We start from the raw sequence: 16,925 nt of genomic DNA, 5'->3' as shown, positions 1-16,925 counted from the left end.
ACAAGTAGATCTCGCAGATTTGTTTTCATCATGGCATAATGTGCTTTAATAATCTGTGTGTGTTCTTACAGTATGAGACAAATGTAACCAATTTTAAACCTTAAATTAGGTCTGCTTGGTAGAGTATTTGTTCAGTTCACAATATTTAACATTTTAATTAGTTTGAGTTCATTAAAGTGACATGCTTTTTTACTTGGCATCCCAGAAAAATAAAAGATAAACTCAACTTGCAGTATGCATACTGGTACACTTGTAATTCACTTTGAAAAATATGCAATAAGATAGAAAGACATACAGGGAGCAAGTACTTTTTTGGTTCCACAATTTATGCATTATGAATCTTCTCCAATCCATTTTTTTCATTGCTTCTTATATCTTCTGACTAAAGTTTAAAGTCTGTGCCTTGAAAAACACACAGGTTCTTCTCACTGTAAGTCATTACATACTATTTCAGCCTCAGATGTGACGTTTAGCATGCCTTTCAAGGACGCAGCCTGGGTTTAGCTCCCACCTGGGTTAAAATATCTATTTTCCAATTAATTGTTATTTTTTGTTTAAACGATTCAAAAACAATTCTTAAAGTCTCAAGATTGATCTTGTGAATTACAATCTGCTTGATTACTATATGTAGATTTTTGCTTATCTTCCTTTTTGGCATCCAATCTAGTAAATGTCACTAATGTGCCTGTTAAGGCTTTTTTTGGAAAAAGCACTTTACTGTCTCCAATAAAATGGTGTGTTTTCTTTAACTGAAATCAGCATCTTTGACACTTAAATCAGATGTGTGGACAGCTGAATATCCAGGGCGTCAGCTTCCTATGTGGCAGTCACACGTTAAATACAACTGGGCACCTGTGGTGGATGTGTTTCAGACAAGCGCACTTCATGCGCTTCACAGTGGGAGCAACCTCGCTGCCTATACAGTATACAGAGCTGTTGAGATGACTAGAAATTGTTGGAATTTTCAAAGCAGCATGCGATACGAAAGTGAGTGTGTGCTCAAAGCAGCCGACTTGAAGTAGCTCCATAATGGCAGCCTTATCAGTCATGATGGCCAGTTGTTTTTCTTTTATGTTCCATTCATTCATTTCAGCTGTCAAAAAGGCATCAGCTCTAGATCCTTATTTTAAAATGCTTGCTTTTTGTCAGTGGACTGTGAAAATACGTTTTTGAGACTGATTAACATAACTGCTATAAATGAGCAGCTGAAGAATTATAGAAAGACTCAAGCCTTCCCATATTTACATAATTTTCTTCATTATGTAAAGCACTTTGAGCTACTTTTTGTATGAGGATGTGCTATATAAATAAATGTTGTTGTTGTTCCCACAGTATTTTTAATGTCTACAAATTCAAGATTAATTAAAATGTCCAATAGGGGAACAAATTTGACTAACAGTTTACTTGAAGGGTGTCTACATGGAGATTCATAACACACAAAAAGGTTACTGAATAACAATTATTATTTAAGAAGCAAAATTTGATTATTTTATTATAATGTTGCTGGCAGGATGATATAGATGTTTTTTTAAAGTAGATGCTATTACATTGTATTAAAGCAAGGAACCCCCATAATATGTGTGGACTCTGATATTGTGATACATACAGTATGTTAGTTTAATTATGGTGAATTTTGAACAAGTACAGTACTGTGAAAAAGGTTTTTTTAAAGAGCAATGATATTTTGTTCCACATCTTCTAAATACTGATGTACTACTGTAAATCTTCTAAATTTGTATCTTCTAAATACTGATGATTCCATGTTTATGCATATGTTATGAAGTTACTATGTAAACACCCTTCAACTAAAGTGCTACTGAAATTTGTCACATTATATTAATGTTCTCAGTGCATGGTTAAGTAATTTCTAAAACAATCACCACTTCAAATATATCAGTGCATGCTAATTCAGTCTTGATAAAATCAATACTGAAATTGGGGAATCAGTGTTGATACCCAGTCCTATCCGACACACACTTTTTTTTTTTTTTTTTTTTGCTTTACAGGCATTTTTCCCTTTCTATTTTTGTCTTTACCCCAAGCAACCTTAAGTTGAGCCATATTGTCTCCAGTATTTTGGGTTTGACAGGGTAATCGCTCTCTATTACACCACCATCACAACCTGGCCTGCAGTGTTTCTCTGTGATATTTGAAGCAGTATTCCACTAGCCATTGTTGTAACTCAAAGGCCAAGTCAAATTTTATAATAAGTTGGGATCATCAATTGTATTTAGTTTCAACCTAATAATATATCCCACCTTAAATTTACAGCATATTTTTGAAATAATACCTGGGCAAAGTTGGGAAATATTTACATAAATAAAACAGACTTCAGCTAGGTTTGTATGCATGGATGTACAATGTATTTATATGTTTGTTCTCACAAACCTCCAGCAGCTGTACATATTAGCATGAAAATTAGAGGGTAATTCAACTGTAATGTCGTTGTGTTTCTTTTGCCAAGTGACTGGATATAAAGGCTCTTTGGTGTGACAAAAGTCAGTAAGCAGTTTCTTGGTGTTTTTTTTTTGTTTTTTGTTTTTTTTTCTGATGTTAGCATGCAGACAATTCTTGATTTCACCAAGAAACAAACTTCTTCACCTGACTCCTGTACTCATCTTGTCTCCTTTTATCAATACACCCCATAAATGCAGAATCATCTGAGAATTTCTGCAAGTGACATGACCTGGTGTTATATGAGGTGAGACACAAAAATAACTGGATTGGGATTGGGGCTTTCCTGGAAAACAGTCTGGAGGTCAACCAGACGTTAATCATAGAACTATATCCCCTTCTACATGCCCTCTCAAACCGCCAACCGGCTAGGTATATCCTGTGAATATCCCAGCCGGCATTTGCACAACAATTGCTACACAAGTTACCGCTATAATGTCAGGTGAAAAAATCGAACAGCAAATCAACATCAAATTTCTCGCAAAATTGAACAAAACGGCCACAAAAACTTAAGAAATGATAAAAACAGTGTACAATAATAAGAGTTTGTCTCACACATAAGTTTTTGAGTGGCACAAACATTTCAAGGAAGGACAAGAAAATGTGGAAGACGTTCAACACCCAGGTCAGCCCACGCTTGTCTTGGACGGACAAAAACATTAAATTGGTGAATCAGATTGTTCGAAATGATCGTACTGCTTTTTCCGTAAAGCTGTTTTTGACTGATAAAAACATTCCTGTCCTCGATCATCCTCCCTATTCACCCGATTTAGCTCCCTGTGAGTTTTACTTGTTCCCGAAAATCAAAGTGACCTGAAGGGAACACATTTTTCTTCAGTGGATGAAGTGAAGACAGAAACAGCAAGCCTGTTGAAGAGCCTCAAGCAAGAAGACTTCCAGCACTGTTTCAATCAATGAAAGATACGTATAGAGCGGTGTAGAGATCAGGAGGGGGAGTATATAGAAGGTGACAATGTTTAGAATGCTGTAATTCATCAATAAATATATATATTTTTTCACCAATCCGGTTATTTTTGTGTATCACCTCATATTTATAGTCTGAGGCGTAATGAGAAAAGGAGACGGGACTGTTCCTTGTGGTGCTCCAGTGTTGCTCATATCCGTATCTGAAACACAGTCCTTGAGTCTTACAAACTGCTTCTTCGTAGGTCCAGTCAGGTCCCACATCTGGGACACTAAAGCATTCAAGCAGAAAGTTTAAAGGACAGTTATTGTTGGAGCATTGCTTGGTGTTAACTCAGAAACAAAAAAAAATTTAAACTTGGATGGTTTTGTACTGCAGTAATTTATATGTTGCGTTTATTGGATCATTATTTTCATGTGTACATAGTGCAGTGAAAGTGTCTTGAATGTGCTAATCAACATGCAGTGTGTCAAGTTACTACAGTGCAAATATTTTATGTTAATATTTAAGATGTATTTATTTTAATGACAAAGAAAAAACTTACAAACACTTAGGCTAAATCCTCTGCATTTGTGTACCATTTTGAATTTATTTTGTAGTGTTTTGATTTATAAATGTTTACTAACAAGTCAAACTAAATTTACAGTACATTTCTTTTGTGAAAGTTTTATATTATGGGAATATTGTATTGTGAGGCCTGAATTGCAATATAAATTGTATTGTGGGCTAAATGTGTTGTCTCATTAATATTAGTGTCATTTTCTGAGTTAACATTTTAAGCGTCATTGCTTAATATGTTAGTATTTTAAATATGGAAAAAATCAATTTAATTTTCAGTCTGTGCAGACTTTTCTGCAGATTTTTTTTCTAATTTGTTTGCAGATTTGCAGCTCTTGCTCCACTCCACTTTAGCCTCCACATTCCTTTCCTAATACCTACGGGCAGCTTTTTCTAGCCCTATGCCAAATTTACAATTTTTTATTTATATATATATTTTTAGTAGTGCATTTTTAAAATTGCAGCCATCATTTCTAATGCTGGGCAATATGGCAAAAAAAAATAAAACTGATATTTTCATTTATATGTATAGTGAATTTACAATTTATTTATGATTTATTTAAATATTCTAACATAGAAACTGCTTTCAACTAAAACAAAACACAACATGAGAAGATTGTCCTTATTTTGCAAAATACAATGGTGTTCTTGCTAGAATTTTTTGTGTCAATGAGAAAAAGTGCAAAGTAAGAAAATGTCTCTCTGTGCGGGTTTTTTTTTTTTTTTTTTTGTGCAATGTTTTTACAGTTGCAGCCCTCATTCGTCTCCTCAGTGGCCTCTCCATTGCTTTCACATCACTCACAGGGACCTCTCCTTAGATTTTCTGCAGTTTTCTTTAAAATATTTTCTTTTTTTTTTGCAGCCCTTATTGGTCTTCCCTATGCCTCGAAATGCCTTTACCAAAGGTGATTTTTTTTTCTTTTAAATGAGTAGTTTATCTTGCAGAGCACACCATTCAGCTTCTTCTCTCTGCTAGAACTACTGCTCTCTGGTATCTGTAGAGCCATCTGTAGATGGCCATCTGTAGAGGAATCTCATTCTCCAAGTTTGCTTTGAAAGAATTACAGACAGTCTGCTCATTCTTCTCCCCATCGTAGCCTAGCCACCATTGTAGGGTAAGAATGCATAATGGTCAGCCCCAGCATTTTCTTCCCCTGGCCCCAGACAAGATTTGCTTTACATCTAACATAATCATGCTGTCTACAACAGGGGGCTTGCCTTGTGCCGTACAAGCTGTAGCAGGGTGAAGAATACTCAAATACTCAGGAGCTGTTGTTTGGGGGAAGGCTTTAACTTTGTTTTATATTTTCTCACACTGATTACATTCTGCTGTTCCTGTTTTAAGTGCTGAAATAACATGGATGTCCTGTCACTTTTAACTGCTATCGTCTTTTTGGAAACTTTTCATTTTATTTTAGTTTGCTTGACATGTGACATCTGACCAATTCCACACAGTTCCAGATTTTCGATATAATAGCTTTTTGGGAAGGTATACAAGCAGCTTGTAGTGTTTAGGATATTCAAAACTTGGTTGTATACCACCATTGAGTACTGTTTTATACATCATTTCACTTGCCTGGCTGTAATGAAGTAATTTGACCAAAACATGAGGACAAAGGACTATATCACCTGCAATAAGAGCTACTTGATCAGGATAGCAAAAACACTGGAACATAAATTTGGTTCACATTTTCTCTCATATCTTTAGAGCTGCCATAGATACAAGTGTCTTGTTAAAAAGTACTGTTTAGAATTTAAGCAATCCAAACTAAATTCAATTTTTGAATCAACTTTTCCCTGTACAGCTACTGTAAATATATTCAAAGCAGGAATTGACTTTGGATGGAAAGTCAGGTCACTAAACACAACCACACATTCAGTTATACTATGACTATTTATGTTATCCTCTGTGGCACTTCTACACCCTTAAACTAGCAGATCTAACACAATTCAATAAACAAAAATAGAGTGATTGCTTACTCAGTTGAAAAAGTGGTAAATATTTACTATTGCAAGAATGCTAAATTCTTGTGTCTACTTTGTTGGCTTTATCATATGTAATTAATATTTACCTTTCTGTCTGCCTGTTAGTATTTACTTTAATATTTGTTCAAAGTATGCGCTTTATTATTTACCAGTTTTCATGCCACAGTTTGAAAGTAAACAGATAAAACACATTTTATTAAACCACCATCTTGGTGTTTTTTTTTTTACACAAATTGGGTATTTATGGTCAGAAGTTATAAATGATTAGGTTTAATTTCTGAATAACATTAATTTCATCTGGTAATGTAATAATGTAGAGAAGAACATATTAACCACTATATAATGTACTCAGTAAAAAAAAAAAAAAAAAATTATAGTAGAACTTTGAAAGGAGACAAAAATCTTGGTGCATGAAGATCCTCTTATATTCTCACTCTGGTTTTTCCTTACTCTTGCTCTCTCATTCTTGCCAGTGTGAAAAGTGGAGTATGAATGAGTAAGATGCCCTCTTCCTATACTCTTATTCTGTCTCACACTTGAGTCTCCATTAATTTTTTTTCTAGCATTTTACTCAATACATATATCTTCTCAGATGTAAATCATACCTGGGTTTACTGTGATTTTTCTGAAAAAGAGCTGTCCTTTAACTCTGTTTTGGACTTTTGCAAGGTACTATGCCTACCTTACCTAGCTTTGCTATAACTTTGTGCATAGAGCCCGAGACACCCACAGTATAACATTATTGTAAATGGGTATGTTCTGTTTAAAGCTATTGATGTTCATTTGTATTTAGACCTAATTGATGTACAGTCGTGGCCAAAAGTTTTGAGAATGACACAAATATTAATTTTCACAAAGTTTGCTGCCTTAGTTTTTATGATGACAATTTGCATATACTCCAGAATGTTATGAAGAGTAGTCAGATAAATTGCATTTAATTGCAAAGTCCTTCTTTGCCATAAAGATTAACTCAAAAAACCCATTTCCACTGCATTTCAGCCCTGCTACAAAAGGACCTGTTGCCTTAATTTCAATAATCCTCTCATTAACAAAGTTGAGAGTGTTGATGAGGACAAAGCTGGTGATCACTCTGTCATGCTGATTGAGTTAGAATAGAGAGGCTCAATTGTTGCGAAGAAGGCTTCAGGGCACCCAGAAAAGTCCAGCAAGCACCAGGACCATCTCCTAGAGTTGATTCAGCTGCTGGATCGGGGCACCACCAGTGCAGAGCTTGCTCAGGAATGGCAGCAGGCAGGTGTGAGTGCATCTGCATGCACTGTGAGGCGAAGACTTTTGGAGGATGGTCTGGTGTCAAGAAGGGCAGCAAAGAAGCCACTTCACTCCAAAAATTCTGCAAAATGTACAGGGATTGGACTGCTGAGGACAGAGGTAAAGTCATTTTCTCTGATGAATCCCCTTTCCAATTGTTTGGGGCATCCAGAAAAAAGTTTGTCAGGAGAAGAAAAGGTGAGCGCTACCATTAGTCCTGTGTTATGCTAACAGTAAAGCATCCTGAGACCATTCATGTGTGGGGTTGCTTCACAGCCAAGGGAGTGGGCTCACACACAATTTTGCCTAAGAACACAGCCATGAATAAAGAGTGGTACCAAAACATCATCTGACAGCAACTTCTCCCAACCATCCAAGAACAGTTTGGTGACGAACAATGCCTTTCCCAGCATGATGGCGCACCGTGCCATAAGGCAAAAGTGATAACGAAGTGGCTTGGGGAACAAAACATCGAAATTTTGGGTCCATGGCCAGGAAACTCACCAGACCTTAATCCCATTGAGAACTTGTGGTCAATCCTCAAGAGGCAGGTGGACAAACAAAATTCCACAAATTCTGACAAAGTCCAAGCATTGATTATTCAAGAATGGGCTGCCATCAGTCAGGATTTGATCCAGAAGTTGATTGACAGCATGCCAGGGCAAATTGCAGAGGTCTTGAAAAAGAAGGGTCAACACTGCAAATATTGACTGTTTGCATAAACTTAATGTAATTGTCAATAAAAGCCTTTGAAAATTGTGAAATGCTTGTAATGATAGTTCAGTATACCATAGAAACATCTGACAAAAAGATCTAAAAACACTGAAGCAGCAAACTTTGTGAAAACCAATACTGTACTTGTGTCATTCTCAAAACATTTGGCCATGACTGTACACCATATAAATACTATAGATAATGACATATATAAGCAAACCCAAGTTCAGCCTGTTTTAGGAGCAATGAATTGTTGAAATATTTCACTGTTGGCGATTTTTTTTTGTTATTATTACAATATATGTTAGGACCCATAAATGTATCCTTCACATTAACATTCTAATGAGTAATACATTTATATCACAAGGTTTTTATAGTATCTCAAATTATTATATAATTCTTCAGGTATTACATTATTAATGGCTATAATGCTTAATGTTACAGTTTACACTCTCCAGCTTTACTGAAACAGTGGTGCAGGGCAATAACTCAAATTTAGTTTCTTCTGCTTAAAGATGCAATAAGGATTATAACAACTGTATCCTTCATAATGCTTTGCTGTAAGCAAAATAAGTTATCACTGTATACCTTGGTAAATTTCATTGCTTTTTTGACTGGTTTTCATTCAAGATTGGCTTAAATCATAGTTATGTTGCATCTTCATCTTTGAATAAACCAATGTAATTAATTATTTTTTTTGCTTACAGATGCTGATAAAAGGCTTTAATAACTATAAGTGTCTTGCCTAATCCCTTGCTTTCTTGGAGTTTCCCTAATTTTTGTGAAAATCCTGCATGATCAGTGGCTTTAAGTTAACATCCCTGCTTCTTGCTGTTCTGGTCTATCCTGTTTAAATAGACCTTGTCAGATTTAACAGATTTCACATGCATTCATTGCTATGGAAAAGTACTTTTTGAAGTAAATTTTAGAAATCAGATTAAATTATGTTCTTTATCTAAATAGGTAATGTAATTTCTTGGAAACTTTTCAATCCAAAAGTGTTTTTTTCCTATTTTTGTAAATATTTACAAATTTTTATTAAAGTAAATTGGTTTATTAATTATATTAATAATTACAGTAAATAGACTTCTTATTTGAATATCATTCCCATATGTGGCAATTAAAACAGCATGAAAATTAAAAGCAATAGTGATTTAGTTCCAGCAAAGTATGTTTAATGTATAAATTAGTGTACTATATTTGTTTTTTAACAAACAAAATAGTTTGTAAACAAGATGGCAGTGTCAGTCTGTAGTTGTTCAGCAGAACTGAGCAATCGTTCACTCGGAAACGCAGTCAGTGGAGCGAATAAACAGGAGGGATGATAAAAATACTTTTCAATTTAATTCTGACTCTTTTAAAAATAAAAAACTGTATATGTCAAGATAAAGGATTTTCAGTGTACCATGAAGCAATCTCATGCACTTCTGATTTTAAATATTGCAGTTTTACCAAGATTGCTTTTTCCATTTTGTCAGTTTCAGTGCACATGCTGCACTTTTAGTTTGTGAATTTCTTGCCACATACATTGTAGCAGTGGATACTGCCTGCCTTTAGCTCCATTCAACAATTCATGCATCATTTTAACCTGCTTTTTAAAATACAGACTTACTGGCAGCATGGGCAGCTTAATTGTGGACAAGATACCAGTCCTTATCAAGGCATACTTATTCATACTCACACAGAGCCATGTACTGTTGTGCCAAGTGAGTTTTAAGTCACAACTGAGCATGACTGTCTCCCTGTGAGAAGATACCACAGTCCCTGAATTATGCCTACACATGACTTTTGGTTTTACTTTATTAGTTTTTTCCTTGTGTAATAAACCTTTGATTGGAAAAGTGTATATTATTCATGGGTGCTGTTACAGTTCTAGCCTCTAGTTCTTTTCTTTTTACCTTCTACTGCACAGTTATTGTGTGTATCTATGTCTTTAGGCATTCTATGCTATCATAGAATACAGTGAGGAACATAAGTATTTGAACATCCTGCGATTTTACAAGTTCTCCCACTTAGAAATCATGGAGGGGTCTGAATTTCACATTGTAGGTGCATTCCCACTGTGAGAGACAGAATGTAAAAAAAAAAAATTCAGGAAATCACATTGTATGATTTGTACAGAATTTATTTGTATTGCACTGCTGCACATAAGTATTTGAACACCTGGCAATCAGCAAGAATTCTGTCTCTCAAAGACCTGTTACTCTGCCTTTAAGAAGTCCACCTCTACTCCACTTAGTAATCTTAATTTGTAGTACCTGTCTGAGCTCTTTAAAGACACCTGTCCACCCCACAGTCAGTCAGACTCCAACTACTACCATGGGCAAGACCTCAGAGCTGTCAAAAGACACCAGAGACAAAATTGTGGACCTCCACAAGGCTGGAAAGGGCTATGGGGCAATTGCCAAGCAGCTTGGTGAAAATAGATCAAGTGTTGGAGCAATTGTCAGAAAATGGAAGAGGCTAAAGATGATTGTCAGTCTCCCTCGGGCTGGGGCTCCATGCAAGATCTCACCTCGTGGGGTATCACAGATGATAAGAAAGGTGAGGAATCAGCCCAGAACTACACGGGAGGAACTGGTCAATGACATGAAGAGAGCTGGGACCACAGTTTCAAAGGTCACTGTCGGTAGAACACTATGCTGTCATGGTTTCAAATCACGCATTGCACGGAAGGTTCCCCTGCTCAAGTCATCACATGTCCAGGCCCGTCTGAAGTTTGCCAATGACCATCTGGATGATCCAGAGGAGGCATGGAAGAAAGTCATGTGGTCAGATGAGACCAAAATAGAACTTTTTGGTCTAAACTTCACTCGCCGTGTTTGGAGGAAAAAGAAGGAGGAGTTGCATCCCAAGAACACCATCCCTACTGTGAAGCATGGGGGTGGAAACATCATGCTTTGGGGGTGCTTTTCTGCGAAGGGGACAGGACGACTGCACTGTATTAAGGAGAGGATGAATGGGGCCATGTATTGTGAGATTTTGAGCAACAACCTCCTTCCCTCAGTCAGAGCACTGAAGATGGGTCATGGCTGGGTCTTCCAACATGACAATGACCCGAAGCACACAGCCAAGGAGTGGCTCCGTAAGAAGCATATCAAGGTTCTGGAGTGGCCTAGCCAGTCTCCAGACCTAAATCCAATCGAAAATCTTTGGAGGGAGCTGAAACTCCGTTTTGCTCAGCGCCAATCCCGGAACCTGACAGATCTAGATGAGATCTGTGTGGAGGAGTGGGCCAAAATCCCTGTTGCAGTGTGTGCAAACCTGGTCAAGAACTACGGGAAACGTTTGACCTCTGTAATTGCAAACAAAGGCTTCTGTACCAAATATTAACACTGATTTTCTCAGGTGTTCAAATACTTATGTGCAGCAGTGCAATACAAATAAATTCTGTACAAATCATACAATGTGATTTCCTGAATTTTTTTTACATTCTGTCTCTCACAGTGGGAATGAACCTACAATGTGAATTTCTGACCCCTCCATGATTTCTAAGTGGGAGAACTTGCAAAATCGCAGGGTGTTCAAATACTTATGTTCCTCACTATATATGGTAGTTCTAGATTATGTTTGAAGATTTGAAGACAAAAATAAGTTAGACACTAATAAAAATAGCAAGGTTTGATGTGTGTAGCAAACAATAAATAAAGATTTCCTAAGTACTAAGCCTTATATACTCCAATAAGTAATTAAAAACACACTTTTGTTTAATATGCTATGTTTATGAAAGGTGTCAAGGTTAAAGATAGATTTGTCTTCAGAGTCTTCAAAGTTGTATTCTTTTATTACATAACACACAGGTATTGTCCCTGGATGTATTCATGTATTTCTAAAGACTAGAACTCTGGTTTCTTAACATAGTCAGAAATTTGCAATAAGGCTCATTGGTGAGTCTAAAGAGGATCACTGTGTGTGATTGTGATTTTTTTGCATTTGTCTTCCCAAGTTGCACAGCACACCCGTGCCATTGTCCAGTTTACCTGCTTCTAGGTCCTGCCTCCAAGTGATACTATAGTGGATAGAGTCAGTTGACAAAACAGTAGTTTCACAATTTATAACTCCTTTGCTTATACATACCATTCTTTATAATGTTATCTCTAATAAGTGAACTACGTTATGTTCTTCTCTTGGCTAAAATCAGCTTGTTGCTGATTGGTATTTTTTTCATTTAAAAGTAAAACTATATCATCTTCTAGAGTGCTGCCATTTTTTTAACTTCTTGAAAGTATTGTTTTCTGATGATACTGACAGCTTGAAGACTGTCACAATATATTATATTTACTAGCAACAATATTATATATTTACTAGCAACTTAACATCAGGCCAGCAGCCAAACTGTTTCATTTTAAACAGTATTACCCGTGACCTTTTTGATCATAAATCATGAACTGATTATAGCATACAACTTCCCAGCTACTCCATCAATAGGCACATGTCAGTTAGCTGAGAAAAACATTTACAAATTGGTACTGATAGTTTGGTGGCTAATAGCTGCTAAGCACCGAGAGAGTCACTTAACAAATGCAGAACAGGGAAAGCAAGAAAGGAATTTTTTGCAGATATTTTCAGAGTATTAAAATTGATGTCTCAAAATGGTTTTAATTTTGTCTTTGCAATAATATTTCCAACATTTTTGGCTATAATTTTAGCTAAAAAATGTACCCTGTCTTTTTTCCAGATTGAAACATATATTCAAATTTGACTCCAAAACTTGATTTTTTTTTTCCTCCCAATTTTTTCTGTTTTTAGAAGTCATTGTAATACCCTTTTCATCCAATTTATTGCTCAGTATAATTTAAAACAACATTTTAGTCTGTTTTGCTCATTTTTCAAATAAGACTACATTAAGTGCTACACTAAGTGAAGCGTTATGTGCACATTTTTTACTTTTACGTGCATCATTCAATGCTTTGTAAATTTCGTGTAAACCATTTTATTTTTTTTAAGATTACTCAAAACCAAATACAGTGATACCTTGAGATACAAGTTTAATTCGTTCCGTGACCGAGCTCGTAAGTCAACATGCTCATATCTCAAATCAATTTTCCCCATTGAAATTAATTGAAATGAGATTAATTCGTGCCATCCTCCAAAAAACCACCCCAATTTTTTGTTAAATGGTTTCAACATAAGAAAAATGTATTTATAATGAACAAATATTGTATACAAACAAAATAAAACCTAATACATAAAAGAGAATCTAAAGAAATAAACAGATGTTGGCAAAGCCGATTAGCATATTGTAATGTTTTTTTCTTTCACTTCACTTTTGCTTAACTTTTAATTTTCTTCTTCACTAGTTTTTTTCTGTTTTGCCACGCTTTCATCACTTTCATTCTCAAGGCGTTTAAATAGAAACCTGTCCAAGGAGATTTGTTTAGTCCTCCCCTTTAGAATGTTTCTGAAATGAGTCAAGTGTCACTAAATAGCGCCGCTGTACGATCAGTTGCAACTGGTGTTTCATTTCAATAAAGTCAAGTGTTAGAAAAGTGTCATTAAATAGCACCATGCACGATCAGTTGCAACTGGTGTTTCTTTTTAATAAAGTCAAGTGTTAGGCAAGTGTCATTAAATAGCGCCGCTGCATGATCAGTTGCAACTGGTGTTTCTTTTCAATTAAGTCAAGCGTTAGACATTTGTCATTAAATAGCACCGCTGCATGATCAGTTGTAACTTTTTCAGGGTGTTTGTTTTCTTTAAAGTTCGAAACTGTTTCCCACATTGCAAACACTTCCTTTATCTCACTTTAAGAGATAAACTCCTCCACCATACCGATCTCCTGCAGAACCTCCGTATGTTGCAGCGTGTGTAGTTACGTCAACTCCTCCATCGTCAGTTCCTCGGAATGGTCTTTGATGGCTCATATTTTGAATTTTGGCTCATAACTCAAGGCAAAAAATCAACCTAGTGACGGCTCGTATCTCAAAAAACTCGTACCTTGGGGCACTCGTATCCCAAGGTACCACTGTATTTGTCTTTAGCTCAATTTAAAACTTTAAAATGACATTTTTTTTCTTTCAGGCATCTTGTAACCAGTTACTGAATATTATCAGTTAATTTTAAATAGCTGCAGAATTAATGAAACTAGACTTTAAACATGTTTTCACCATCACTACTAATCATTCTGTATTAGTTTTGACAAAATAACTTAATGAAATAACTTATTGCTGTATATGGTATGCCTCTTTTTATGCTTTATTTAATTTTAGAATGTAATTGTGATTTTGCACAAGACTGGGAATGTTATTAAATTACATGTTTATTTTACTAACTTGAAAATCTAAAAAAAGAATTGAGTTTAGTAATTGCAAAGAATGTGTAGATAGTTGTGTCATGGAAATAATAGTTTCCTAATAAAACTCAAGTGTTTCTTTAAAAAAAAAAAAAAAAAAAAAAAAGGTTTACAGTCAAGGGCTGCTTTAGTCGCATCAGACTTCAAAACGCAAATAAATATTACTTAGCATGATATGGATAGTGCAGTAAAGCATAAAATTATTTTTCTTAGTACTGGAAACCTGCAAAGCATAAACACTTCACCCATATCCTAGATTAAGTAATGTTTTGCATATCTTCCATTTTAAGTCAATTAAACTTTTTTACTATCAAGAATAAACTTGTTGACTGGAGGTAGTAGGTTATTTAGGAACTTGCTCAATTCAGCCGTCAAGACTAATTATATACTGTAGCAGCATTCACAATAAACATTAGTACAGGACAGTTGGCAAAGTACAAAATGATTCAGTGCAAAATTACAAGGTAGATTACAAAATAATTCATGTGTAGTTTAAGGTAATTGAATGGAAATTCTGAGACATTGGAAAGAGCCTGCAAATGTTCTTCCATCTACAGTAATTAGAATTTGTAAATGTCTAATGTAGTCATCCTACATCTCTTTTACAATATCCTTACTGACAGGTTCTGATATTTTTTTCTAACAATTTTTCATTATTTGAGCATTAAAACTTTTAATATTTAATTTCAAAAAATAAAATAATTCTTTGTTGTTTTGCAAGGAGCAAGGAATGTGCATGTGCATCCCTGTTGCGGTGTGGTAATCTGTATTGTAGTGTGTGCATTACGTGATTCTGTGTGTGACTCAGTTTCATACTAATTTCAAAAGAATTAATAATTAATACCATTTTACTAATAAGGTCCTTCTCTTCTGTATGCAGGCCGGTCTAGCGGGTGCACCAGCTCGAGCTGTGTCAGCTGTAAAGAATATGAACCTACCAGAAATTCCACGGAATATTAACATTGGAGATATCAGCATAAAAGTGCCAAATCTGCCCTCTTTTAAATAATGTAGCTGCTCTCAAAACACTGGAGTTCTCAAAATGTTTACGATGAAATTGTTTACCAAATCAAAGAATGGTTTTACTTTTGTTGTAAAAAAGATGAAGGTACCATATTATTATTTAATTATTTCCTTTTACAATGATATCATTGAATCCAAATGTCTTTTTGTCTCTCTGAATGATTTTTTTTCTTTTTTCATGAACTTCATGTTTTGCTTATTACATTCCTCGGGCCTTCACAAGGTACATGCCCTTATTATGGCTGCTGCAGTATTTAAAAAAAAAAAAACAAACTAGTATTTAAAATTTCCAGCAACTTGTTAAATCAGTAATTCTTATTTTTTTTCAGTGTTTATGTATTTTGTTTTTTCTCTGTATTCCCCTTAGCATTATTTTGATTTTCTTTTTTGACTGTTTATTGATTAACTGTTAGTGCATGTGGGGATTGTCTTGTTTTGTTTGTTTGTTTTTTTTGTTTTAAAAAATAAATAATCAAAAGTTGTTATTACCTTTAACATTACAATATTCTTTTACACATTTTTAAAACAGCAGTGTTTCTCAAAATGTTATATAATGTATATATGAATCATTCTTATACCTAACTTGACTATACGATGGGATTAACATTAAAAGAACACAGCATATTTCAATAAAGTATGATTTATGGCACAGTATTCAGTCTTGCATCACCAAAGGTAAAAATGTTTTTTTTAGTTCATCAGAGTGAAATTTTTAGAGATCATAATGATGATTATTATTTTTTATACCTAATCAGTCACAAAAGTAGAAACTACAGTAAAACTATTTACTTAAATGGATAAAAAAGATTATTTTGGGTGTCATTCCATCCATTTCTCCTGCTTGGTTTTATAAAATATGTTTTTTTTCTGAATTGCTTTATCAAATGTCTCTGTTTATCATTTTTTCTATCAATTTACACTTACATATTGTGAGATTTTTGAGACCCCCAACAACACCCCAAATGTGCTGTGTGCTGACACTCTGTTAACGTAGGCAGGGACTGGTTGTCCTCTGCCGGTACAACTGCAAATTCACAGGTTTCCCACGTAACATGTCTGTTGCCCGCTGGTTGATGCAGGGAACAGTTAAAACTGGCCCCTGACCTGGCCCTGGATGCACTTTCTGTCTCCTCGCTTGTGCAGGAAACCTATCTGTTCTGAGAAGGGAGCAAATGCAGGATGACGTTATCATCACTGCTTGCATGCGATGGGTGTTTGAGTGACAGCTCCTGTTTGAATAAATGCTTTGAGAATGTTCCTGTCTTCACAACAATAAAGCTGTTTTTTGGGAACCTGGACTCACCTCCTCTCTTGTGCAAGTCTGTAACCCACACATCACTAGATATACATACATATTTATATATAATGCAATACCATGGCTGTTTGTTTGTCTGTCCAAGATTTTAAATCACCTGTAGCTCGCAAACTGTTTGACCTATTGACCTGAAATTTGGTACACATATACTACGTGATGTCTACTATCCGCTTTCGGGGTGATGATTGACCTCCAAGGTTATTCCTCTTTTTAGTTTTATTTTATTTTATTGTAGAATCAACTCTCGACAATGGCCAGCAGGGCAGCTGTGTGGCGCATGCGTATGGGTGCCGTTCTCATCCCTTCCACCTTCACCGTCACTTCCCCTACCTCTTCATATCTTAAATCATTCTTGAGGCAGATTGAAGACTTAAGTGCCAGCTTAAATG

General features: G+C 35.4%; 1 protein-coding gene across 2 annotated transcripts in view; it reads left to right on the top strand.

Annotated features, from left to right (window-relative positions):
• LOC114654628 (AP-3 complex subunit sigma-1) overlaps positions 1-15,716 on the top strand; it is a 90,144-nt gene extending 74,428 nt beyond the window's left edge. The window contains exon 6 of one of the 2 annotated variants that reach the window (XM_028805267.2): positions 15,079-15,716. In XM_028805267.2, the coding sequence (XP_028661100.1) occupies positions 15,079-15,207 (129 nt within the window). In that variant the 3' untranslated portion in view covers positions 15,208-15,716. The remainder of the gene's footprint in view (positions 1-15,078) is intronic. The other variant, XM_051929421.1, reaches the window with a different exon arrangement.
• Positions 15,717-16,925: the final 1,209 nt, after the last annotated feature.

The sequence above is a fragment of the Erpetoichthys calabaricus genome, chromosome 7, assembly GCF_900747795.2.
Source record: "Erpetoichthys calabaricus chromosome 7, fErpCal1.3, whole genome shotgun sequence".
NCBI lineage: Eukaryota > Metazoa > Chordata > Cladistia > Polypteriformes > Polypteridae > Erpetoichthys > Erpetoichthys calabaricus.
This window is presented reverse-complemented; position numbering and strand designations above follow the sequence as displayed.